This window comes from Chaetomium fimeti, assembly GCF_033439085.1.
Source record: "Chaetomium fimeti strain CBS 168.71 chromosome Unknown B0H64scaffold_1, whole genome shotgun sequence".
Classification (NCBI taxonomy): domain Eukaryota; kingdom Fungi; phylum Ascomycota; class Sordariomycetes; order Sordariales; family Chaetomiaceae; genus Chaetomium; species Chaetomium fimeti.
In genome coordinates this window covers 5,361,056-5,383,689 of record NW_026944329.1, presented here as the reverse complement: position 1 = coordinate 5,383,689, position 22,634 = coordinate 5,361,056, and the positions used below count along the sequence as shown (strand labels likewise).

At 56.1% G+C, this 22,634-nt stretch overlaps 7 protein-coding genes across 7 annotated transcripts; 4 read left to right on the top strand and 3 right to left on the bottom strand.

Moving 5' to 3' along the window:
* Positions 1 to 1,516: 1,516 nt before the first annotated feature.
* Positions 1,517 to 3,821, bottom strand: B0H64DRAFT_41167 (HSF-type DNA-binding-domain-containing protein). Its single transcript, XM_062804871.1, has 5 exons — positions 3,682 to 3,821; positions 3,471 to 3,611; positions 2,531 to 3,412; positions 2,280 to 2,475; positions 1,517 to 2,218 (listed from the first exon to the last, which is right to left on the bottom strand). Exons 1-5 carry the CDS (start codon positions 3,751 to 3,753, stop codon positions 1,554 to 1,556), a joined length of 1,956 nt encoding a protein of 651 aa, XP_062665043.1. The 5' UTR covers positions 3,754 to 3,821; the 3' UTR covers positions 1,517 to 1,553.
* Positions 3,822 to 5,351: 1,530 nt separating this feature from the next.
* Positions 5,352 to 6,336, top strand: B0H64DRAFT_383874 (uncharacterized protein). The gene has a single exon (XM_062802980.1). The coding sequence runs from the start codon at positions 5,568 to 5,570 to the stop codon at positions 6,165 to 6,167; it is 600 nt and encodes a 199-aa protein (XP_062665042.1). The 5' UTR covers positions 5,352 to 5,567; the 3' UTR covers positions 6,168 to 6,336.
* Positions 6,337 to 10,931, bottom strand: B0H64DRAFT_383872 (uncharacterized protein). The gene is made up of 4 exons (XM_062802979.1): positions 10,124 to 10,931; positions 9,914 to 10,062; positions 7,772 to 9,864; positions 6,337 to 7,709 (listed from the first exon to the last, which is right to left on the bottom strand). The coding sequence occupies exons 1-4, from the start codon at positions 10,556 to 10,558 to the stop codon at positions 6,592 to 6,594; spliced, it is 3,795 nt and encodes a 1,264-aa protein (XP_062665041.1). The 5' UTR covers positions 10,559 to 10,931; the 3' UTR covers positions 6,337 to 6,591.
* A 1,098-nt stretch (positions 10,932 to 12,029) lies between these two features.
* Positions 12,030 to 14,167, top strand: B0H64DRAFT_41051 (ubiquitin thiolesterase-like protein). The gene is made up of 6 exons (XM_062804793.1): positions 12,030 to 12,491; positions 12,544 to 12,638; positions 12,697 to 12,793; positions 12,848 to 13,029; positions 13,082 to 13,314; positions 13,379 to 14,167. The coding sequence occupies exons 1-6, from the start codon at positions 12,180 to 12,182 to the stop codon at positions 14,029 to 14,031; spliced, it is 1,572 nt and encodes a 523-aa protein (XP_062665040.1). The 5' UTR covers positions 12,030 to 12,179; the 3' UTR covers positions 14,032 to 14,167.
* Positions 14,168 to 14,578: 411 nt separating this feature from the next.
* On the top strand, positions 14,579 to 16,084 carry B0H64DRAFT_383862 (uncharacterized protein). The gene is made up of 4 exons (XM_062802978.1): positions 14,579 to 14,876; positions 14,964 to 15,059; positions 15,152 to 15,345; positions 15,430 to 16,084. The coding sequence occupies exons 1-4, from the start codon at positions 14,804 to 14,806 to the stop codon at positions 15,796 to 15,798; spliced, it is 732 nt and encodes a 243-aa protein (XP_062665039.1). The 5' UTR covers positions 14,579 to 14,803; the 3' UTR covers positions 15,799 to 16,084.
* Positions 16,085 to 19,694, bottom strand: B0H64DRAFT_383856 (uncharacterized protein). Its single transcript, XM_062802977.1, has 14 exons — positions 18,991 to 19,694; positions 18,860 to 18,931; positions 18,674 to 18,801; positions 18,466 to 18,584; positions 18,389 to 18,408; positions 18,241 to 18,298; positions 17,772 to 18,163; positions 17,697 to 17,722; positions 17,517 to 17,643; positions 17,202 to 17,467; positions 17,130 to 17,141; positions 16,639 to 17,077; positions 16,520 to 16,579; positions 16,085 to 16,455 (listed from the first exon to the last, which is right to left on the bottom strand). Exons 1-14 carry the CDS (start codon positions 19,421 to 19,423, stop codon positions 16,253 to 16,255), a joined length of 2,355 nt encoding a protein of 784 aa, XP_062665038.1. The 5' UTR covers positions 19,424 to 19,694; the 3' UTR covers positions 16,085 to 16,252.
* A 74-nt stretch (positions 19,695 to 19,768) lies between these two features.
* On the top strand, positions 19,769 to 22,259 carry B0H64DRAFT_383855 (uncharacterized protein). The gene is made up of 4 exons (XM_062802976.1): positions 19,769 to 20,364; positions 20,427 to 20,586; positions 20,642 to 21,765; positions 21,820 to 22,259. Exons 1-4 carry the CDS (start codon positions 19,949 to 19,951, stop codon positions 21,998 to 22,000), a joined length of 1,881 nt encoding a protein of 626 aa, XP_062665037.1. The 5' UTR covers positions 19,769 to 19,948; the 3' UTR covers positions 22,001 to 22,259.
* The last annotated feature ends 375 nt before the right edge of the window (positions 22,260 to 22,634 follow it).

The window sequence follows — 22,634 nt, the reverse complement described above, 5'->3', positions numbered from 1 at the left end:
GGGCTGGACCACTCCAGACTCCAGTCCGGCCACGCTAAGCAGCGGCCCCCTTCGAGTAGCACTAGTGGAGGAAGTTCCCGCACACGAACTGGCCCAGTCCGGGGGCCGGCACTTGGTTTCAGAGGGCAGACTGTGTAGTGTACGAATACAAATAACTAACAGCCCGCCGGCCTCCCCCGCCGCCAACCGGCGGCAAAGCTTATCGTGGTTGCGTTGCCGACGCAGTTTGCTCACGGCGAGCTACGAATAAGGAACAACTTCCCGCCCAGACCATTCATTCAGCTTCCGTGAGCCCCCCCCAAACCGGAGAGATCTGTTCGAGACCCCGGACCCTGTTTCACCTTGCAACCGCTGCCCTGCTCATCCCATGTCGGTGTTCCCGCCCTTCCCGCAGGCGTGGTCAGTGACTGGGGACTGGGGACTGGGGTCGGGGCTGTGTATGCTGGCCTGGCCTGGGGTAGGGATGCGAGGGAAAGGGTTCGAAGGAGGATGTGTGAGTGGACCGGGCTGCAGCAGATGGGATTCACACATATTCCCATCCAGGGCCCGCCGTTTCTCCTTTTTGTCTTCCTTCCCTTCCCTTCCCTTCCCGTTCGGCTGGGATGTTCGCGAGTCCGCCTCTTCCCTTCGAGGCGCTCCGGCGACCCCAGCCGTCACCACAGCGACGAGCGGCTTGGTTCTCCCTTCTTTCTTCCGTTTGATCCCGCCTGTTGGTCAAGCACGGCAAGCATGAGTGTGTCACCGGTCTCTCGTCTCACTCTTCCTCACCGCACCGACCGACCCAGCCGTGTTTTATTCCAAGACCTCACTTCCCACCCACCAAGCAGCGTCGAGCCATACGGTTGCAAGGGAGGGGGGCCGACGAAGACTTCCCATGGTCATACCCAGATCGACGCCAACTTGCCAGCTATCGGCCGCCGCGAATAATTCACCTACCGATCTCACCAGCCTCCCCTCAAGGACGTCTCGAACTTCGAACACGCAGCCTCAGGCCGCGTTGCCCGACGCTACGGCCAAACGAAGAACAAAACGGATCACAGACCAGCAGCCGACTTACAAATACATACGCCCTACTCACTATTTAGTGCTTCCGTGGTCAACACTAAAAATACGTATATAGGACACAGCCCAGCTCTGTTTAGTTCCGTTCAATCCGAGACCCTGCTAGCCTGGCCCGATCCAAGGCACGATACGCGGTATGCTATGATACGCTTTCGACGAGAGACACCCAACGCCGCCGATCCAAGATATCACCCCGCAACCCAAGATATCACCACACAACTGTCAACTTTCTTTCGCTCGCCCTCCCCCGCACGCCCGCTCTCACTCCTTCCTGTCCGATTCGATCCGAGCCTTTCCCATCCTAGATCCGAAAACGGTATCCAAAAGACCAGATTCAAAGACCAGATCCGAACCCCCCCGCCGACCGATCGAGGCTCGCACTTGTCGCACCGCCCTTTTCAGTGCCCACCACCCTGAATATGTCAAAATGTCACCACGCAACGTCACCACCCCGCCCGATGCGGAGGAACAACCACCGGTCAAACTGTCGCTTATTGCACATACCCGCCGCCGCCGCCCTGCCCCGGCACGGGTCCGTATAACCGCTGCCGCTTCTCGGGCCGGTCCTCGGTGGAGCTGCCGGCGACCTGCATGCCCGCCATGCGGGCGTTCTCCGCCATTCCGCGCATCGCCTGGGCCTGGGCCTGTGCCTGTGCCGCCTGCGCTTGCGCCGCCTGCTGCGGCGTCATATACCCGCCATAGCCGCCCTGCTGGTGCTGGTGCTGGTGCTGGTGCTGGCTGTGGGGGTGATGCTGTGTCTGGGAGGGCGGGCGCTGCGAGCCGCCCGGGGTGAGCACCATGCCGCCGGGCCCGCCGCCGACAGCGCCCATGTATCCGCCGCCGGGTCCGCCGGTCGTGCCGTCGAGGTTGGGCGAGGTCTGGTGCATCTGGCTCGGGGAGTGCCACGACGAGGCGGTAGAGGGCGACTGGATCGGTGTGTGCTCGAACTTGACCTGGGGCATACCCCCCATCGCGGCGGGGCCGTAGCCCCCCGGGTGAGGAGGGCCGCCGTGTCCACCGGAGCCGGTTTGGCCGAGGTCGTCGCCTCCGACGAGGCCGCCGGATTGCGGGTCTTTGAGCATACGGGTAAGGTGCTTACGGAGAATACGAACCATGCCTTCGCGGGTGAAGGGTTTCGCGAGGACGTCGTTCATACCTGTGGGGTTGTTAGAGGGCGACGGGAAAAGGTGAGTTGTTCGCTGAGCCGTAGGACTTACCGAACTGGAAGTAGGTCGCGATGTCTTCTTGTCGGATGTTCGACGTCATAGCCACGATGGGGACGTGCGGGGCGACAACTCGAATCATGGCTGTAGCGGACACGCCGTCGAGGTTGGGCATGATAATGTCCATGAAGATGAGATCGAACCGCTCGGCGTCTTGGTTGACGCTCTCGACGGCGAGGAGACCGTCGGCCTACGAGACACGTTAGCTAACCATGTTCCACTCTCAAACCGCCACCCTTACTTACGGCAGTGTCGACGCTGCAGTCCATGTTGGTTAGGAACTTGGACCCTATCCTAGCGCACGTTTTATCATCCTCGACGAGCAGGATATGCGGCTTCTTGCCGCGCCACAGGGTCCCCAGCTGTTCTTTCAGCGATGAGCCCATTTGTGACGGAGCTTCCGCCTGGATGTTGGGGTTGCTCAAGGGCCGGCTGTAGGGGATGTTGTGAATATGGTCCGCGTGGAAGGGGTCAATGCCCGTCGTCTGCCCAACCGGGTACACCATGTGCCGCGGGTCGTTTAAGGGGTCGACGAGCGGCATACTCGGGCCAGGGTGGGCAAACATGACAGAGGACGACCCGGCCGAATCGGCCGGCGATCCGTTTTGGTTGTATGCCATGGAGAGCCTCTCCAGTTCCCTATCCGCTTGGACGTCCGGGGACACGCCGTTGAGAATCTCCCTGGCTCGCCGCAACTCGGGTGCCGGCTCGTCCGCCCCATCCGGCAAGAAACCCATCGCCCCCGCGTGGAAGTTCTGGCCTGTCTGGGTCGAGTGGCTAGACTGGGCCGAGTGACGGCTGTTCCGTCGGCGGTCCTCGACATTGTTCAGATGCGTGATCAGCTCGTTTGATGCCTGGCTCTGGGCCCGAGCAATCTTTTGCAAACTCAGAACCTCGCTAACAAGCAGCTTATTTGTCTTTTCGAGTTCATAGTACTGTTGTTGTAAAGCCTGAATCTGATGCTGGGACGCCGAGAGCGACTCGCCCAGGACCACGATCTGCTGCGATGCTGGGAATGCATCGTCGGCCGGCGGGGCGACTTTCCTCTGAGCCGGGGCCTTCCTCCGAATGTTATCCAGATTATCTTTCCTGTCCGCCCTAAACTCGGGGTGCCGGAACTCCCATGCCTTTCATCCAAACTGTCAGCACACGGGCCTCTCGCCAGGGGTCGGCAGGGCAACCTACATCCCGCCCGTAGGGTGATTCGCCACTCTCCTCGTTGTGCCGGACTTTATGGAAGTCGTACTTGTTTAATTGGCGGACGAAGCTGGCGAAGTTGCTGTGCTTGAAGTGTTTCGGGAGGATGGTCTTGGTGAATTTTTCGTTCTGCCACCGACAATCATCAGTCTGAGCGCTCCCCCAGATGGGACGCCGTGCGTCCGGGCCACAAGCGTACCTCCAAAACCACAAAGCTATCACCCTCGGCATTCCATCGTACTACCGAATTGTACGAGGGGTCCTCGAGCATCCTGCGACGTCATGGGTGAGTACGTGTCGGTCAAAGGGGCGGCCGGGGGATGTTGGTGCGAAGGATTCCTCGTACTTGTAGAGTTTGCGCACCTAGGGGGCGGAGACGACATGTTAGTTCAAGTGATGCGATGACAATGCGCGCAGGCGGCGGGGCGGTTCTCACAAAGTCGCTGGAGTTGTTTCCAGCCGGCGTGGTGGCCGCGTCGCCATCGGCGGGCGGCATGATCGCGGCCGAGGGAATGGTCTGAACGCGGACCTCGAGCTGCCACACAACCCCGTCGACGACAGCGTGGACGCTGCGGTGTAGTTAATCCGTCAATGCAGTCGGAATCACGATAACAAACAACGGCAGCCGATGGGCACAGATAACGAGATAAGCGCAGGAAGAGGCCGGAATCAGATGGGAAACAATTCTGGAGGTGGACGGTTTGAAGATTGGTCCCTTCCAGGTTCTCATCCCCACGAGGGAGGAATGCGGCTTCCCTGGTCCGAGCTGCGAGCGGGTTCCCACTTTTCCGTCCAGGTGGCGCACCATAGGCTCGGCTGCACTTGGTCCAAGTAACGGCCCGCTTCGCGACGTAACGCACACGGGGCGGAATCGAGACCCGCTAACGGTTGGGTTTCTCTTTTGCCGAAGCGTGTTGCTGTCCTGTTCGTGGAGGAATATTATCTGATGTGATGCAAGTTGTGGTAGTTACGGGCTGGCTTTGCGTTCATGACACGAGTTATCCAGACCACGGGCAGTCACAGCGGGTGTGGGGGAGCCGTTTTAGCGCTGCGGGAGCTGAACCGAAGCCGAGAGGTGAGTTTGACTTGGAGCAGCGGGGCGACGGACAAAAGCGTCCAGGGATTGCCTGGGGAAGAAACGGCGAATTTGGACGTAACCAAGGATGAGGTCACCTCCCACAGCACCTTCCGGGGCGGAATGCAGGGTGTCCCCGGTGAGTGAGAATCGTCCAAAGAGTTGAATGGAAATGGGATAAAAATGCACAACCTATCTTCGTACTGTGTATAGAGTTGAGGTTGCAGACGCCATAGTTGACAGGTGAGTAGAGAGACGTGGGAGACAGAGCGGGGTGTTGCAGGAGCCGCGGGTTCGAACGTCAACGGGTGCAGACAGCCTGAGCCCGGAAATATACACAGTAGGAATTGGCGGTGATCACCAAGACTGCCTCGGGCTGTACCCGTGGACGTTGTTATCAGTTCAAGTGTTTTGAAGTGTTCTGTTACCTAGGTTGACTAGATTCTCCCCGGAATGACGCCTTACGGACCTTCGATGGCGGACCTCCCACTCCGGCCTTGAATCCCGCACGCGTTTTGGGTGATTCCCAGATTGTAAAATCGCAAAAGCGGTTTCCATGTTCCCCCAAATCAATCCCGACGCGGTGGCGTCGTCGTTCTTGGGTTGAGCTGCACAAGCAGGGTGGGACCCCTGGAGCCTGACAGATCCTGGACTCTGGGCGTTTAGCGCACTGTTCATGATTGGTTGTACTGGGACTCGGGCTGTCGACAGGGGTCTGGGGAGCCGAGACCGACACCGAACAAAGCCCGTTCTCGACTTTCCATCCCAAGTTGAGCATGCCAGTGACGGGGACACTTGAAGCAGGCAGTGATGGAAATGTGGGAAGAACATGATGAGACAAGTGCATGATTCATCAACCCACACGCCTGAGTTGACGATAACCTAACAAGCAAAAACCCCGTTCGTGGTGGAAATAACGCTCGGCAACTCTTCAAGACTCGGACCACAATGCTGTTTATCTTCCTTCGCTCGTTTCTTCAACTCGTCATCTTTCCGTATGAGCAATAACTATGTTATTCTCTGACCAACTACTGTGTAACTCTCAAGCAGTCGCTGACTCAAACCCAGCATCGAATAATTGGCATCTCCGGATTGAAATGGCCACCCGACTCTTCCCACCTGTTGTGGAAGACATAAACAATATTGGTTGGTTGTACAACCAGACGAGGCCTCTTCCTTGCCATGCTCGCCATGGTAACACCATGGTAACAGTCTTCAGCGCAACCAAAAGCTCACCTGACCAACAAACACTCGCCTCCCTCACCACAAACCCGTGCCGATACCCGACCATGCCGGGCGTTGGTGGGAGAGGGCTCTGCGGCCAGAAAAGGCAACCCGTGCTGCCACCGAACGCAGCAGGGATCGGCATGCTTTCAATCCACAGATTTTCAGCCTTCTGGTCCGTTTCCCAAGCCGCCAAGACTTGTAGAGTGGAAGGACTCCTTGCCTTGCCGGGTTCCGGTACACCGACAGATCGGAGCGAGCCCTTCCCCTTACCGCAGGCCACGGTTTTCTTTGTGGATCTCGACTGGGTGACTGGGCATCCAGCCGTGCCAGCCTTGTTACTTGTAAAAAAAAAAAGGCCGAAGGCGGGAGTTTGGCGAGTTTAGCTAAGAATAGATACTTGCTCAAGGTAATCTGTATGTAATATGGGTATCCCGAGACAAGAGTCGGAAGCGGACAACAACTCCGCAACTCAAGTCTCAGCCGTTCACATGTACATACACGGTCTGATATCGCCTCGTGAGACCGAAACGTTGTTGTTACTGACTGTTGTTGTAAACAAGCACATAACCCTTAATAACTATTATGTAGATGACTTCTAAACCAGTCATTGCATTGCCCACAAAACGCCGTGCTATGGTGATCCTCTCTCTCCCTCCCGCCTTTACGTACAACGATACAAAACCTACGGCAACCCAAAAGAGACTGAACATCACCACCTCAAAAAGCAAAACCCAATCTTGATACCTATTTTTTCATGCTCATCCATCCACCTTCCGCCCCCAGCCACTTATTCCTCCAAACAAAATCTTAATACCCGAGAACCTTCTGCCCCTTAACCTTCTCCTTGCCGACCTCGGCCCCCTGCGTCGAGAAGGCGCAGTACTTATCCTTGATGGCGACGACCTCGTACGTGCCCTCCTGGCTGGCGCGGACGACCTTGCTGTGCTCGTGGCTCACGTCGTGGCGGGTCTCGAGCACCTGGCTCTTCTGGCCCTTGCGGGCGTTGGTGCTGCGCGTGTAGGTGAACTCGAAGGGCGGGGTGCCCCAGAACTCGAAGAGGATCTCGACCTCGCCGCCCTCGTGGATGTCGACGCGCGCGTTGCGGCCCTGGCTGATGCGCACCGCCGGCATCGGGTGGATCGCCTTGGCGATGCGCACCGGCGCCCGGCACTCGCTCGCCTTGTCCGCGATGGTCGTGATGGCGAACTCCCCCGGCGACTCCGCCACCCGCCGGAAGTTGGTCGTCGGCGACCGCGCCTTGCGCTCGACGCCGTCGAACGTGTACCACACCTCGAACGGCGGCGTGCCCGAGAGCGTGTACGAGATGCGCTCGCCCACGCAGTAGTCGGTGCGTGTCTCGAGCGGGTAGATGGTGGGCGCCTCAAACATCTGGACCTGCACTGCGGGCCCGGCGAGCTCCGCCATCGAGTGGCAGCCGCTGCCGTCCTTGACGTCGCGGATGCGGATTTGCTGTGTGCCGAGTCGGAGCTGGTGACGCGGGATGCGGATTTCGTACGTGTTTGAGTTGATGGCCGGCGTGCGGTAGATCTCAGGCACCGCGGCGCTCTGGTGCTTGACCTCGATCTCCAGCGCGAAGGGAGGGACACCCGTCAGCGCGACCGGGATGCCGTCTTCGTCGTCCTGCTCTGACTTGCAGTATTTGAACGTCTGCCCGGGCTTGACGAAGGACGCCGACGGCTTGCGGTTGACTTTCTGCTTAACCACCAGCGGCTTGAAGTGGCGGTCGCTGCTATACAGGTTGTCCTCCAGAGCGGTGAATTTGTACGAGTACATGCCTGCCTTGGACGTATCCGCCTGGATAGTCTCCTTCCCAAGGGTGGCGTCGAATTTCCTCCTGCTCCGCGCGCTAGACCCTTGGAGAGGCTGATGGCGGACCTCGTATTCCACCGTGTACGGGGGTGTTCCTACGCATGTTAGATCCATCCATATGTCGCTACTCGAGCTTTCGTGGTGTCGAATGACTGACCTTGTAGAGAGACTTCGAATCCCGACACATCACCCTCGCAAACGTCTTCTACCACAAAGCCGCTGTCGGTCTGGGTGACGCCGTGTGATAGCGACACGGCCATCTCAGGCCGAGGGAACCAGTCGAGCTCAAACCTGGACGCTTTAGCGTCAACGACACCGTGACACTGTTTATCCCAGACATCCGTGATTGTGTAAACGCCACGGGTATCGACGCCGATGAACCCGTTGTCGTTTACGACCGTCCGCTCCAAGATCCTCGGGTTGTCTGCCGGCCCGTCGTCGAGGTTCGCGTAGAAGACCCTCCACGGCCCTTCCCCAGTAAGGCGGACCGGGAGCTTCGCCGTTGAACCCTCCACAGCTAGCATCTTTCGCTTGCCCTCGACCTGGCCGAAAGCAGCGCGCGGGCTCTGGCGCCTCACGGAAATCTTGAGCTCCTCCTGCAGGAAGTTCCTGCAGCCCCTTCTATCCTGGACACTCGTCAAGCCCAAGGTGTACTCGCCGCCTTGCGTGAGGGGTTTCGTCTTGATTTGATACGAAGCTTCCTGGATGTTGGTGGCTTTGTGTTGCTTCCTCTTACCGTCGTGGATGATCTCCCACTCAAGCGTGAATGGGGCGTCGCCGAGGAGCAGGATATCAGTCGTGACCTCGTCACCCAAGCATGAGCTCACTTTACCCGAGCCGTGCTGAATGAGAGCCGATGCTGCGGGCTTGACGTCCTGTTCCAGGACATACTCAGACCCGGTGAGTCTCCGGCCCCTGTTATAAATGTCGTCGCCGATGTGGGTGAACATGTACTTGTGGTGTCCGGCAACGCGGGGGATCAGATCCATCTGGTATCGCAGACCGGGGATGTTTATCCTTTCAGACCGACGCTCGCCGTTAGAGATAACGTCGTATCGAAGGATGAATGGGGGTGTTCCGATCAGGTCCATGTCCACGCGCAGACCGATCGAGTTACCAGCACACGTGTCGGGAATCTCCTCGGTGCGTAGTGTGACCTTGGGCTCGAGGGGGTTAAGTAAGAGGCACGAAGAGGGCTCTTGAACCTCGCCCTCACATGAGCTAGCAGACACCGACTTCAGAGTGTATAGACCGGGAGCGGAGATGAAGGGTCTATCGCGGGCATTCTTCGCGTTGTACGAACCCGTAGTAACCACATCGCCGTGGTCGCCGCTTTCGGTGAGGGTATCGATGGGCGAGAAAGTCCAGGCTAGCGTATGCGCTGTGACGTCGGGGGTCTGGCCGGCGATCTTGAAGCGGACGGGCAGCTCCTTGGATTCGCCCTTGGCGACCTTGAGCGGTCTCCTCAAGTCGCAGCCCTCGAGCCGCACCTGTGGGCGCTCCTTGACAACAAAGTTTTGCACGAGATGCTTGGGCTTGGGCTTTCCTTCCGGGTCGTCGACGGGGGACTCATATTTGACAAGATTCCCAAATCCGTCTTGGACCTCGTCTACCGAGTATTGCCACTCTCCGCTGGCGTGCATGGATTCGTTGAGGCCGACAGGGACTCGCTGTGGCCGGGCCCAAGAGATATCCTCGTCATCCAGACCTATCATGCTTGCCGAACGCAAGGCGCCGAGAGGGGACGTGAAGCCCTCTGGCTGCAGGCTCTGGAAGTGGAAGCTGTGGTCCTTTCCGTTGATCGTGCGGCTGTACTTGATCTTCAGCGGTGGCGTTCCCTCGACCCGAAGGGAGAGATCTGAAAGATCGCCCACGCAACGTCCTTGGGCGACTGAACCGACCCAGGCCTTTGGGCAAGGCACGACAAATGTTTGAGGGTTTTTCCGCTGGACCTCCAGCTTGTACTCGTCGAGGACTCGTCCTAGCTGGTACACGCCAGGCTTCTTCACCAGATAATCGAACTGGACGACGCTTTGAACCCCCTCCTGGCTTTCCCGCTTCGCTTTGCGCTCGATGTCCCGGATTTGCACCCTCGACAACTTGATGGTCTCCTGCTGGTTCGTTTCCAGATCGGTGCGGATAAGCTCGACCTCGACCGGAATGGTGGCGTTGAAAAATATGGGCAATGGTACCGTCTTATGGTCGCCGCCCAAGCAGAAGGGGTGAAGTTCGGGGTTAAGCACAGCGGAACTAAATATGGTCAGCGTCTAGCCAGCAAGGACCGAAGAGCTTTTCTTACCCTTCGGGGAGAATATTAATGACTTGGCGGCCCATAATCAGCGAAGAATTGTGTAAAATGTTGGACATCTTCACATTGTGCTCCGAGATGGCGAGCTCGCGGTCGTAGAAGACCTTGACAAAGCCGAGCATCCATACTTGCCAGGGGAACTTCACAGCTGTTAGCACTTTTGGCCTCCAGGATGCCAGAGGCTTTTCGGGAACTTCATACCCCGATATTAAACATGAGCAGCCAGTCGAAGAGGGCATGGAAAAAGAATGCCACGATCACGAACGACTGTGACAGCTCAAGCCATGGTATCCTCAGCTCCGGTAGCCCGAAGAGAAAGGCGCAATCTATTGCGATCCATTTTAAAAAGAGCCAGAATGACTCGGTGTCCTCCTCAACCAACTGTGCCCAGTCGTAGAACTTCCAGGCAAAAAGGGCGGCATAGAAGCCAAAGGCGTAGAGACGCTGTGTCGGGGCATCGAGGATGTGTAGCGGGATTGCAGGCGCAGAATTCGCTGCTGTTGACGGCCCTTGTTGGGGGGCAACTGGTAGAGAGTTCGTGCGATTTGTCGAGGAAACCGGTGCCCTCGCAGGACCTCTTTTTGAGGTTGCCTGGGGCGTCTGTGGAAAGGCGCCGATGGGGGATTCGCCGCTCATGGCATGCCGAGTTGGGGGGTGCTCTCGATTGTGTCTCCGAAAAATGTTAGGGATTCGCCGAGCAAGAAGAATATGTTGCTCTTTCGTTTGTTCGTTTGCTCGTTTGTTCGTTCGTCAAGATGGGTGTGGTTCCGCCGCCCCAGGTTCGAGCTCGTCGAGAAGAACAAAAGAAGCTACCTAGTCAGTACAAGGCAAGAGCGCAAGGCCAAGGACTGAAGCAGTGGCTGGGTAGGTATTATTAATTCGTCGGTGTTCGATGTTGTCGTCGTGGTACAGCTTTCGCTTCCACTTGTTGCATTCTGCTAGAGTCGCCAAAATTTACACTCGCCTTGTTATCGCTGCACCCGTGTCAAGACGCGCTCCAGCCTGCGCCGCGCTGTGGTTTGTTGCGGCAACGAGGCAGGGGCCAGCTCCCGATGAACAGCCTGTATTGGTTGTGATTGGTTGTTTTGCGTCCAGAGCTCCAGAATAGTGGGGCGCTTTTAAGTTGGAGCTGCTGAAAGACGAACACCCACCCACCGACTCCATTGGCAAAAAAGCCGAACTCTTAAGTGTAAAGACGTCGACTGTAAACGAAACGAAAGGTACCCAAAGGTCTAAAGAAGCTGCATTAGCTTAATTTACCTTTTATTTTACTTGATTTTTTTTAGTTGATTTATTTTCCCGATTTCCTTTGCTTAATTCGTTTTGTTTCGTTTCTTATTTTCCTTTGGAGTTCGGCTTTTTTTGGCCAGAGGGTGACACCCACCTACAAGTGTTGCTGTGTGCCGTGGACTAACAGCATCGTCAGTATCAAGAAGATAGATAGTCCCCTTTCCTTGAAATGTGGAAACATTGGCTGTGTCCATGCCGAAACCGTGCTTCGCAGCAACTTTCCATGTATGATACTATCGTAGCACTTATGTAAATCGACGTCGTTGACACAAAAGCCAGGCTATTAATTGCAAATATCTCGAATCAGCGGGGTATTGTGCTTCAATACAATGTAATTCCAATTCGAGATTCTTCAACACCTAATACAACCCCTGATATCCCAGCAAGAGCACATAAAGAGATTGGAATATTATTCACCGACTCTGACTCTAAAATAATAACTCGAGTCCCGACGTTGAATTCTATCGTATCATATTGGCTCGAAACTGCGCTTCCTCGCTCACACTCATCTGCCCACCACCAACCCAACCCGCAGTCCATAGTATACCAGTACCACACACTTTACTGTGGTGAGTCAACACTCCTTCCAGTCCGGTCATGTCAAATCTTTGAACTAATTCTGAACAAGAGAGAAAATTTTCTGGTTGTCCTGCTTTTCACAAGTGACCAGAAATTAAAAGGATAGCTTGTGAGGGGGCTTCCGAACAAACGCGAAAGCGCCTCATGGTCGTACCTGACCACATCTTTACACCTTTTCAATTTCGCCATCTTTAACAAGATGCGCGGAGTGGGAACGCGCTGAGTATCAAAGCACGAAAGAAAGCGCGCGGCGCGTCATTTCCAACCGAATTAATATCCAGCATTTGTTCAACCGCGTCTCTACAACCTCCTCGAGACATTGGGATCAGAGCGCATCATCTTCACTCGCATCTTTCGTGCGTGGAGTTTCCTTTACCAATTCCTTAGTATGGAAGATCAAGTTGAGAATACCCTCAACGAGGTGGCGGCTCCCGGGAGGAACGGCGACGCGGACCCCCTTCCCCTTCGGCGGTCCGGTCGCGCACGCAAGAGGCCATCCGACCATAACGAGGACGTCGACTACAGCAAGGAGCTACCAGTCACCTTGCCTCCGTCGGCCGACACCCGGCGGAACCCCAAACGACGGGCAGCCCCGGAGGCGTTTGACTTGCCCGACAACCTCCTCGAGACATCTCTAGGGCCGTGGAAGGAGGATGAGCAGGCCGAGTGGGCTAGCTGGATCGAATTAGAGTCCGATCCGGTTCGTTTTGGTTTATTCCTAGTCTATCTTAACAGCCACTGACAATATACAGGCTTTCTTCACGGCTATCCTGGGTCGCATTGGCGTCAAGGGAGCAAAAATAGAGGAGGTGCTCTCGGTCGACGAAGACACTTTGGCCACTCTGCCGTCAGTTGTACCTATCGATCCCAATCATAGGAAGGAAGATTCAACTGACTTCTCCCAGTTCTCCGGTCCACGGCCTAGTATTTCTTTACGAGTACGTCTCAGAGGAAAGCGCCGAGGCCACAGAGACGAGCCGCGAGGTGTGGTTCGCGAATCAGGTGAACCGCTTTAATTCCCACGGTGATATTGTATGTCGCTCACAGCTAGCATAGACTACACACAACGCATGCGCCACTATTGCCTTGTTGAACATCATCATGAATGCGGAAGGTTTAGGCCTCGGTAAGAGGCTCCGCGAGTTGAAAGAAGAATCCAAGGACCTGTCTCCGCCACTCCGAGGGAACATGATCAACAACAGCGCTTGGATACGGGTAGCTCATAACTCGTTTGCTCGGTTAGTCAACAAACCGATATTAAAAGAAAAGCCCTCGACTGACATGCCGCAGCCGGTTAGACCTCCTCGACGCCGCCCTCAGTCTCCAAAACGACGTGGATGCCGAGAAGAAGAAGCGGGCTAGGGTGGCGGCCGCGAGGCAGAAGAAAAGGAACCAACAACGGGCGAAGGCCAGAGCCGACAAGTCCGGCGATGGTTCCGTGGGCTATCATTTCATCGCCTTTGTCCCGGTCGGGCAGCAGGTATGGCAGCTGGATGGTCTTACCTCGACGCCCGTCTGCATAGGTACGTCGCGAAGCACCCTCCCTGTGTCCCCATCCCGACGCCTCTAACATGACACTACTTGCAGGTGAATACGAACAGGACCAGCACTGGACCTCAGTCATGCGCCCCGTCTTGCAGGAGCGAATGATGCGGTACGAGACCGAGCGGCTCTCCTTCAGTCTCCTCGCGCTCTGCGGCGACAATCTCGATCATGTCCGACAAAAGCTCGCCGCCAACATCCGCAGCCTGGCGGAGCTCGAGACAATGTTCCGAGGCCACCATCACGGCCCTGACTCGAAATTAATAACCACCCAAGATGTTATCCACAGCCCTACCGACGACCGCCTCTCATCCTACCAACTGGACGAGGAGGATATCCAAGCCGTGCCCGAGAGCGAGCTTAAAAAAGCGCCCCCCAAACCGCAGGAATCTTCCATCCCTGTCTCCTCCGCTTCTCCCCTCTCGCCATCTTCCCCCTCCCCATCTTCCCCTGCCTCATCAGTCACCGCCGAGGGTGATCATGAGGCGATGGAAGCGACCTCAAAACTTTGGTCAGAGCTCGTGACCGAGCAGAAGCATATTCTGGTAGAATACAACAACGAGGCTACGATGGCCGGCCAGGAGCCGACCGCCATACTCGGTCGCACTAAGGACTACACTGCGGCCATTCACGAGTGGGTTGGAAAGCTGGCTAGCCATGGGGCGTTGAGACGGCTGCATGGGGAGGTTCGGGATTAGAATGGAGGTTTTTGAGTTGTGAGAAGAGACGGAGATGATGTTTCGTCGTGGTTGCCCGGAAATGGCTGGATTGTGGTCTAATGGCTTGACGGACGTCGAGGGTTATTCAAGGTTTATGACAAGGCGTTGTGGCGTGGGAATATGGGGGAATTGGCCTTCTCTGAACCAGCTTGGGAGAGGCCACGGGTCATTAGAGGCCACGTCCAAGCAGTTGATGACAGGCGCTCTGAAACGCTGTTGGAAACGTGGCTGTGTGTTTTTTTCGGCGTATCCTACATAAACAACGTGGCGATACAACCGATATCGGTTGATGTATAGAATCTTGCAGACAGAAGAGCTGCCTGTTCGGGTTGTACTACACTATGAGACTATGTATACTTGGTGTGTTGTTTATCGTCGTGCCATCATGAAGTTTCCAATGACGTAATTACCAAACGAAACACGACCACTTGGGTAGGCGGTCTGGGCCTTGCTTAGCAGGAAAATGACGGCATTAATTGGACGGACCCCTGCTGCTGCCGGCAAAGTTACCGCGCTAGCGGGGGGTCTCCAAAACCAACCAACGGCAACAGGCTCGGCGACACAAGACACCTCCGACGTCAACAGTTCTGCAGGCCTTAAAGGTTGGGATTGCGGCCCTGCCTTCGACTAGAGTTTTGACCGGCGCAACAAACTATCACCCTTTCCCTCTCCTTGTCGCCCCGGAAACAAATCGAAATCGAAGTTCTCAGAAACACCAACCAAGTAGCGGTCGACAACCACCGCCGACGACATGTCCAAAAGAACCAGCGCGTCCGCCGCAAATGGTGGCGCCTCGAAAGAGGGCGGCCGGGTTGATCTGCCGAGTACGTTCATCTGTCATATTCCTGGCGCATCCGGAGGATAGACTGTGGGAGCGAGATAGACAACCCGGTAGCTAACGCACACCGCAGCGTCAGACAAGCAGAAGATTCTGCTCGAGACCGATGCCGGACACTTCTCGCTCATCCGCGCGCTGCACCTAGCAGATCTCATCACCGAGATGAACGGTGAGTGACCCCCCCACGGCTTCCCACGAACACACACATTGGGAGCGACATGAACAATGGGCCGCAGCTGACCAAGATACCCCCTCTGGCAGGTCTCTGCGGCATCCTCTCTCTCTTCTCCTCGATGCGCTATTGCATTGGCGACCCGTCGGAGCACGGCAACCTCTGGGCCGCGCTCTCCCTCCTCCCGTTCGGGCTCTTCTTCGACTTTCTCGACGGCAAAGTCGCGCGGTGGAGGAAAAAGAGCAGCATGATGGGACAGGAACTCGATTCCCTCGCCGACCTGGTACATACACTCCTCCCCCACAACCTCCCTATTGTATTGCACCGCCCAGGTCACTAACCAACGAACCCCCCCCCAAACAAACAGATCTCCTTCGGCGTCTCCCCCGCGGCGGTGGCGTTCGCGATCGGGGTCCGCACGCCGGTCGACCACCTGTGCCTGGGGTTCTTCGTGCTGTGCGGGCTGACGCGGCTGGCGCGGTTCAACGTGACGGCGGCGGCGATCCCCAAGGACGCGACGGGCAAGGCGCGCTACTTCGAGGGCACGCCGATCCCGACGACGCTGGGGCTCGACGCCCTGATGGCCTGGTGGGTGTCCAACGGCTGGATCCACGACGCCCTCCCCGGCGGCGTCTGGTTCGCCGGCTCCGCCCTCGAGCTCCACCCCGTCGTCCTGCTCTTCATGGTCCACGGCTGCCTGATGACCAGCAGGACTATCCATATCCCGAAGCCGTAGGTGCGAGGAGGTTGTATACACAGAAACATGTATGGAGGTCTTGGGATTTGAGTTGATGTTGGTTTTGGGAATTCGGGGTGGGGGTTGACGGAGCGGGTTGGACGGTTTAGAACGAGCGAGCATACGATATCTTAAAACTCATATAGCGGAAAGAAATGCGGTTGATTGGATGGGGATTGCGGGTTGTTCGTGGTTTGATCACTTGTTTGCATGCGTAGGTAACTACCTATGTATGGTTTTGGTTCAATATTCCGTCAATTCTCAGTAACGCGGTGTGCAGCTGGGGTTCACTCCACCATTGAGGTGTGATGCAGAGCATGCTGCTTCCCAAGAACGTGGTAAACGAAGTGAACGGGAGAATGACCAGCACATTTGTGTATGTCCGAGGCGGATTGCGGACGGTGCAAAGCGCCATTTTACAAAATCCCCCCTACTACCCCATGCTAGATTACACCTAAGCCTTCTTCGCTTCGTCCTCCTTCTTGTGAGGGAAGGGGTTGTACATCCCGCGGTCAGCCTTGAGCTTGCGCAGCTTCTCGACCGCGTCCTCCAGGTCCACGGGCACGTCTCTCGCCTGTGTCGAGGTGTCATCGCGGTAGCGGATGTTGACCTTGCGGTTGCGCATCTCGTCGTCACCAACCACGAAGCAGAAGTTGTCTGAAAGAGTTAGCGCTTCCGGGTTTCAAGCGAGGTGGCAGAGAGATAGTCGATAGTCACTCACATTGAGCCAGCTGGCCATTGCGGATCTTCTTCTGGAGGGTGTTGCCGCTGCTATCGACATCTACATAACGTCAGTCAGCCACAGCGAGCGAAACCAGTAGGACGAAACAAAGCACATACCAACGTGGAAGCGCTCCTTCTTCAGAAGTGCAGCCACCTCCTTAGCATAGCCTAGGAAGCCCATGCCGACGGGGATGACAATGACTTGCCGCGGAGACATCCAGTACGGCCACTTGCCAGCGAAATGCTCGGCCAGAATAGCGGTGAAACGCTCGATGCTGCCAGCCATGGCGCGGTGAATCATGACGGGTCGCGCGCAACCAGGTGCAAGCGGCTTCTTGATGAGGAGAGGCTTCTTCTTCTCCTTGCCATCCTTCTTCTCGTCGGCGGTGGCGTCGGGTGCTGGGGCAGGAGCCGGAGCAGGAGCCGGCGCCGGAGCCGCATTGGGCGCTGCTGCGTCCTTCTTGTCCTTCTGCACACTCTCAGCAGTCTGGTACTCGAGAGAGAAGTTGATAGGTTGCTGGAAGTCGAGCTGAATGGTGGCGCATTGCCATTGCCTCTGTCAAATGTGTTAGTAGTTGGCTAAGAGAACACGAGCAAAGTAACCATACGTTGAGGCAATCCTATCAATGTCTGGTTAGTATCTGCCATTTTTATCATCAGAGCTTCGGGGAAATACACACCAAAACAGCGATGTCGACCTTCGGCCCATAAAAGGCGCCGTCGCCAGGGTTGAGATCCCAAGTGACACCGGCATTCGCAGCAGCAAACTCATCAAGGGCTTCCTTGAGGCGGGACTCGGCGCTGTCCCAGGTAGCAATCTCGCCCATGAACTTGTCTGGGCGCGTGGACAGCTTGAGCTTGAAGCTAAGACCCAGCATGCCATAGAAAGAACTCATGAAGTCGAATAGATCGGCGACCTCCTCTTTGATTTGATCCTCGCGGCAGACTAGGGCTAGTTAGGAAGCAGGAATCAACGATACAAAGGGAAACCGTACAGATATGGGCATCGTCTTGCTGGAACCGCCTCACTCTTGTGAGGCCGCTCAGCGCGCCGCTAGCCTCGTTCCGATGCAGGACGCCAAAGTCGGCAAGGCGCAGTGGTAGCTCCTTGTGACTCCGTTCCTATCGTGGACGATCAGTAACTCTCGATACTGCCACGAAGACGGCCTACTTACCCTGTGACGGAACATCATTGCATGGGCTATAAACTTGTTAGTAAGCGCCAGATTAGAGTGTAAGCAACGACATACCAGGGCAGTTCATCGGCTTGAGGCCAAATTGTTCCTTATCCATATCAAGCAGGAACATGTCCTCTTTGTAGTGAGCCAAGTGACCCGATTGCTCCCAGAGGGACAGATTGAACATGTTGGGGGTCATGACCTCGTCATAGTCCCGCTTCCAGTACTCCTCACGGATGTAGTCCATGATAGCGTTGTTGATGCGCATGCCGTGTGGCAGCCACATCGCAGAACCTGGTGACGACTCCTCGAAGTAAAAGAGTTCTTGCTGTTTTCCGATCAGACGATGATCGCGCTTGGCAGCTTCCTCAAGGAACTTCTTGTGGGCAGCCATCTGCTTTTTGTCCGGAAATGACACGCCGTAGATTCGCTGCAGGGAGTCGTTGTTGGCATCGCCAAGGAAGCTTCGGCATGGTTAGTTTGATCCCATAGAAAAGGGGCCGAATACAAGACTCTTGTCTAGCAGAAATGTAACACATACTACGAGGAGGAGTTCTTCATGATAGCAAAGGCCTCAATCCTGCTGGTATCAGGCACATCTGGGCGGGGTCAGCTTCGTCTGGAAACACATTCCCGCCACGGGGAAGCGAGAGCACGGATTGAGGCCGGTCAGAGGTGGGCTAGCTTACGGGGTCCACGGCACAAATCGCTATTATAACTGCGTCAGCACTTGCCAGAGGTCGGGTGGTGCACCAGCTTGACTCACATCAAGGGGCCGTTTCTGTAAACGGTGGTTCTTGTGCCGTCCGCAATCTTGTCCTTGATAATGTGAACCTTGTAGGGGTTGTAGGCGAACATCTTGAGCAGGTTCTCCTTGCTCATTTCCTATTTTGCGTGTAAGTCGTAGTGGACTCAACTGTGTGTGCAGAAAGACGGAGCCACTTTTTGAGGGCAGTCCCCTCCCCTGAACATACCAGTCTCTGGAAGGGCTGCTTCTCCTTCACAATCTTGGTGACGATGCTCTCGAGGGGTGCCCAATCGGTAGACTGCACGGCGGCGCCGCCTGGCAGAGCCATCTCGTAGTAGAATCCATTATCAACCGCTGTATCGTCAGGGGTTAGAAGGGTGGTAAGAATCTTCGGGACCTGGGTTGAACGTACGGGGACCGATGCACAGCGAGCAACCGAACCTCCGCTCGCAGGCCTCGCCGAGGATATGGGCGCTGGAATGCCCTAGAACACCATATGTTAGCCACCTCCCTGGCCATTATCCTCTCCTTAGGATCCCTCACAGAAGACAAATTTGCCCTGGTCGTCGTTGAAGTCGAGCAGTTCCAGCTTGCAGCTCTTCTCAATCGGGCGGTCGAGATCCCATAGGTGCTCCCCGTCAATCCTCGCGACCACAGTACGTTTGTACAGGCTGTTGGAGATGCCCTTGGCGATCTCGGCCGGTGTGGTCTCGTACGCTTTGCCGGGCTTGACGGTGCCGTCGGGCATGGTAATCAGGATCTCATCGCGGGGCTTCTTGGCCAGTTCTTCTTGCTGCTCCTTGTACAATTGATCGAACAGATCAAGACGCTCTTGCAGAAAGCCCGGGGCTGGCTGCATCTCGAGAGGACCCGTGTCGGCGGCCGGTGCCGCGGCCGCGCCCTTCTTCTCCTTTTTCGGCTTCTTCTCGCCGCCGCCAATGGCGGCCTTTTGCAAGGCTTCGGTGACCTTCTCCATTGTGACTTTGCGAATCGGACTCGGATTGTTGAAATTCGGTAGCAAGCAATCGAAATGCAGGTTTTTGCAACCCCTGAAACCCGACCGTGAGTCACTTCAGACGACGGGAGAAGTACCAGGCAATGTGGGCTGTGGAGGGGTTCGAGCCGAACGGTAAATTTGTTATGGAACGGCGCACTACCCCGCGATCGATAAGGGACACCCGGCCAGGGATCAGCGCATGTCATAGCGGCCAAGCCGGGCTAAAAGCTCGGGCCACATCGTTACATTGTACCGCTGAGAAGTAATTGGTGGTGGGGGTGAATTATCCAGGGACGAGAACATCGAATCGGCCTCGACGTTCATATTCGTCTCTCCCAGGGTTCCCGCCCCCCTCCTCGTCGGCCCGCCCTACGACCCTTCCACATACATGCTATAAGCAGCCCCTCCCGCTACCTCCCGCTTTAGACCAAACCTCCTCAACGCCCAAAACTATCCCAAGCAACCTCGCCAAGCAGGGCGCTTCTGTGGCGCTGGAATTACGCAATGCGCTCGTCGCTCGAGGACGTCCCCGACGAGATCATCCGCCATATCCTACTCTATGTACCACCCGAGCACACGATTGCGAGCTTCCAGTTAGTCTCCCGCCGATATCATCACCTTTCAAACGAGGCCCTTCTGTGGCGATGGCACTGCCAAAGCTCGTTTCGCTTCTGGCAACCTGAGCACAAGCTCTCGGAGAAGCTTGCGACGCTCGCGTCTGCGGTAGACTGGAGGGGGTTATGGATCACAAGAAAGCATAGGAACGACAAGGCGGCACGGTTACTAGACGGCGTAATCGCGACAAAGCTCGGCCAGCTAAAACGGATGCAGGGCATTTGCGAGCTGGGCTACGATGTGAAGGACTACCTACTGGAGCAGTGTCACGTTGACGATGATACGGAAGATGTCCTGGCTAGGAGGTACGATAGATATTTTCAAATTCCGGACCCTTTAGCTCCAACCATGGCTAAGCCCCATGCAGGTACTACGCGAACTCGGCATTAGACAGCATACACAGGGGCGCGGCGGTGGAATTGTGGTCTAGGTATCAGGGCCGAGCATTGAGCTCTGAGGGTCTCGACACCGCGCTGGGCGCGTTTGATATGTTTGTGCTGCACGACCGAGAAGAGGACCTCGATTACGTATGTCCACGTGCGAAACAACCGCCCACGAACCCCGTAGCTGATGCCTCCCTAGGTGGTACGGACACTCGATACACTCGCTGAGCGATTCAGGACCGAGCACCCGACATTCGAAGACCTATCCACCAGAGAGAAAGCCCTGTCCCTAGTCCGCTGGCTGAGAGCAAATAATCTCACCGGTATGGACCGCTCTGACATCAACTACCGCAACCTCAGGAACTGCTTCATCGGCCATGCCCTGTCTGAAGAGGACCACCCTTCCCTCCCTATAATTTCGAGCGCCATCTTCACCTGTATTGCGGAACGCTTAGGGTTGACCGCTTTTTGTCTCGGCTTCCCCAACCACGTCCACGCAGCGGTGTACGCCCCAGCCGGGAAGGATCTAGACGGTGATGAAACAGACGAATCAAATGGGGAGACGAAGCGGATGTGCTTGGACCCGTACGGATCTGACCACGAGGTTACCCTCAGCGACTTACGGATTAGGCTTGTCGAGTTTGGCTGGACTCAGGGGACCGAAGCATTCCTTACACCGTCACCCGTTCCGATTATCGTGCAGCGGACGGCGCAGAATATCAAGTCCACCTACGACGCTGCCCACAATCTCGCAGACAACGATGCCTTAGGGTCTGAGATGAGGCGCTTGCGAAGCGGTCACCCTGGTTTGAACATGGATGCGGCCAGGTACGCCTCGATGTGGGCAGAGCTTTTGATGAAGCAAACATCTAGCTTCCACTGGGATTCGAACCTAGACGCTTTCCTTCAAAAGTTTGCCCTATCTTGGAGCGAAGATGTCTGGATAGTCAAAAAGTACCTCGTTCCTCTATACGACAAGTTCGTGATTTCGCAACCACACCGCCGGCAGCGGAACCCCTGGCACAACGTGCACGAAGCCCTCGGCATGCTCGAGAACCTTGACAAGAGGGTACCAGAAGTTAGCCGGCGGTACACGGAGGACATAACCACACGTGTCCGCTATAAGATCGGGCAGGTTTTCCGTCATCGCCGATACGGTTTCATCGGCGTCATTAACGGCTGGGCGGCCATGGGCAGCGCGAGCCTGCCGATGCCGCATTATCTCGATGCCGCCGAGGCCGAGGAGGAAGGCGACGTGTTTGATCCGACCGAGTCGGTGCACTCGACCAGGCTGGGGCCGCAAAGGACGTATTACACTTGCCTGTGGGTTCTGCGCTTCCAATTTCAAACCATGCCACTAGACTGACAAACCCTGAGTTCACCCAGGAAGACTACCGTTGACCGGTTGCGAGTGGCCCAAGATAACGTAGTTATCGTCTCTGACCCTAGCCTTGTCTCGGACGATCTCATGTTCGTGGCGGGCAAGTTCTTTCTGCGATTTGACCCAGAGACTTGCACATTCGTGTCGAATCTCAAGGAATACTACCCTGACGACTGATGGAGTGGCTGGAGTGATGAGAACGCTATGTTGCTCGTTATCTTTGACGACTTTTCAATGCAAAGTAATATATATTGGCCCGTCCCACACCATCGCCACAGGAAGGAATGCCATTAGACCACGGGGCGTAATGGAGGGGGTTATCTACGGCGCAGGCAGGTCGGAACATGACCGCTATAGCCGAGTTGAATCGCGGGCATAAGAATACCGGGCAACTCCCGTAATCAACCCCCTCAATTTAAAAGAGTGAAGCGTGTTGTGTAAGGGCTTTATCATTCCCAATTTCATTACCCCGATCATGCTACAGTTCCCGGACGGCGCGGGAAGCGAAGTAGTCACACATTACCTTCTCTTCATGCTCGCTCAAACCCCGTTGACATGTAATCCCCCACCCTTTCATCCCAGCATCATCCCATCGTGTCATTCAAAAAATAAAAAAAGGGGGTATCTCAGGACGACAAGAATCGAAGCACGCCGCAGCCATGTCCACCTCAAACCACCTCCCATTCCCCTGATTAACCAACACGGTCCACTTTTTTCAAGGGGACGTGTTGAAATGCACCCCCATCTCGGTACTAGCCACCCAACCCTCACACGAAGTCATCACACTCCAATCCATCACTCAAGCGAAGCT

Bases quoted from the DNA above. Each gene is read 5' to 3' on its own strand.
- B0H64DRAFT_383874 (XM_062802980.1), top strand. From the start codon at position 5,568: ATGTTATTCTCTGACCAACTACTGTGTAACTCTCAAGCAGTCGCTGAC.
- B0H64DRAFT_383856 (XM_062802977.1), bottom strand. From the start codon at position 19,423: ATGGAGAAGGTCACCGAAGCCTTGCAAAAGGCCGCCATTGGCGGCGGC. The intron at 18,585-18,673 runs GTATGTTCAGGG...CACGCAAAATAG, and splicing joins AGCAGCCCTTCCAGAGACTG to GAAATGAGCAAGGAGAACCT. The intron at 17,723-17,771 runs GTATGTCGTTGC...ACAAGTTTATAG, and splicing joins CAAGCCGATGAACTGCCCTG to CCCATGCAATGATGTTCCGT.
- B0H64DRAFT_383862 (XM_062802978.1), top strand. From the start codon at position 14,804: ATGTCCAAAAGAACCAGCGCGTCCGCCGCAAATGGTGGCGCCTCGAAA. The intron at 15,060-15,151 runs GTGAGTGACCCC...CCCCTCTGGCAG, and splicing joins TCTCATCACCGAGATGAACG to GTCTCTGCGGCATCCTCTCT. The intron at 15,346-15,429 runs GTACATACACTC...CCAAACAAACAG, and splicing joins TCGATTCCCTCGCCGACCTG to ATCTCCTTCGGCGTCTCCCC.
- B0H64DRAFT_41051 (XM_062804793.1), top strand. From the start codon at position 12,180: ATGGAAGATCAAGTTGAGAATACCCTCAACGAGGTGGCGGCTCCCGGG. The intron at 12,639-12,696 runs GTCAGTTGTACC...GACTTCTCCCAG, and splicing joins GACACTTTGGCCACTCTGCC to TTCTCCGGTCCACGGCCTAG. The intron at 12,794-12,847 runs GTGAACCGCTTT...CAGCTAGCATAG, and splicing joins AGGTGTGGTTCGCGAATCAG to ACTACACACAACGCATGCGC.
- B0H64DRAFT_383855 (XM_062802976.1), top strand. From the start codon at position 19,949: ATGCGCTCGTCGCTCGAGGACGTCCCCGACGAGATCATCCGCCATATC. The intron at 20,365-20,426 runs GTACGATAGATA...AGCCCCATGCAG, and splicing joins GAAGATGTCCTGGCTAGGAG to GTACTACGCGAACTCGGCAT. The intron at 20,587-20,641 runs GTATGTCCACGT...ATGCCTCCCTAG, and splicing joins GAGAAGAGGACCTCGATTAC to GTGGTACGGACACTCGATAC.
- B0H64DRAFT_383872 (XM_062802979.1), bottom strand. From the start codon at position 10,558: ATGAGCGGCGAATCCCCCATCGGCGCCTTTCCACAGACGCCCCAGGCA. The intron at 10,063-10,123 runs GTATGAAGTTCC...ACAGCTGTGAAG, and splicing joins TGCTCATGTTTAATATCGGG to TTCCCCTGGCAAGTATGGAT. The intron at 7,710-7,771 runs GTCAGTCATTCG...TAACATGCGTAG, and splicing joins ATTCGAAGTCTCTCTACAAG to GAACACCCCCGTACACGGTG.
- B0H64DRAFT_41167 (XM_062804871.1), bottom strand. From the start codon at position 3,753: ATGCTCGAGGACCCCTCGTACAATTCGGTAGTACGATGGAATGCCGAG. The intron at 3,612-3,681 runs GTACGCTTGTGG...TGTCGGTGGCAG, and splicing joins ATAGCTTTGTGGTTTTGGAG to AACGAAAAATTCACCAAGAC. The intron at 2,219-2,279 runs GTAAGTCCTACG...ACAACCCCACAG, and splicing joins CGCGACCTACTTCCAGTTCG to GTATGAACGACGTCCTCGCG.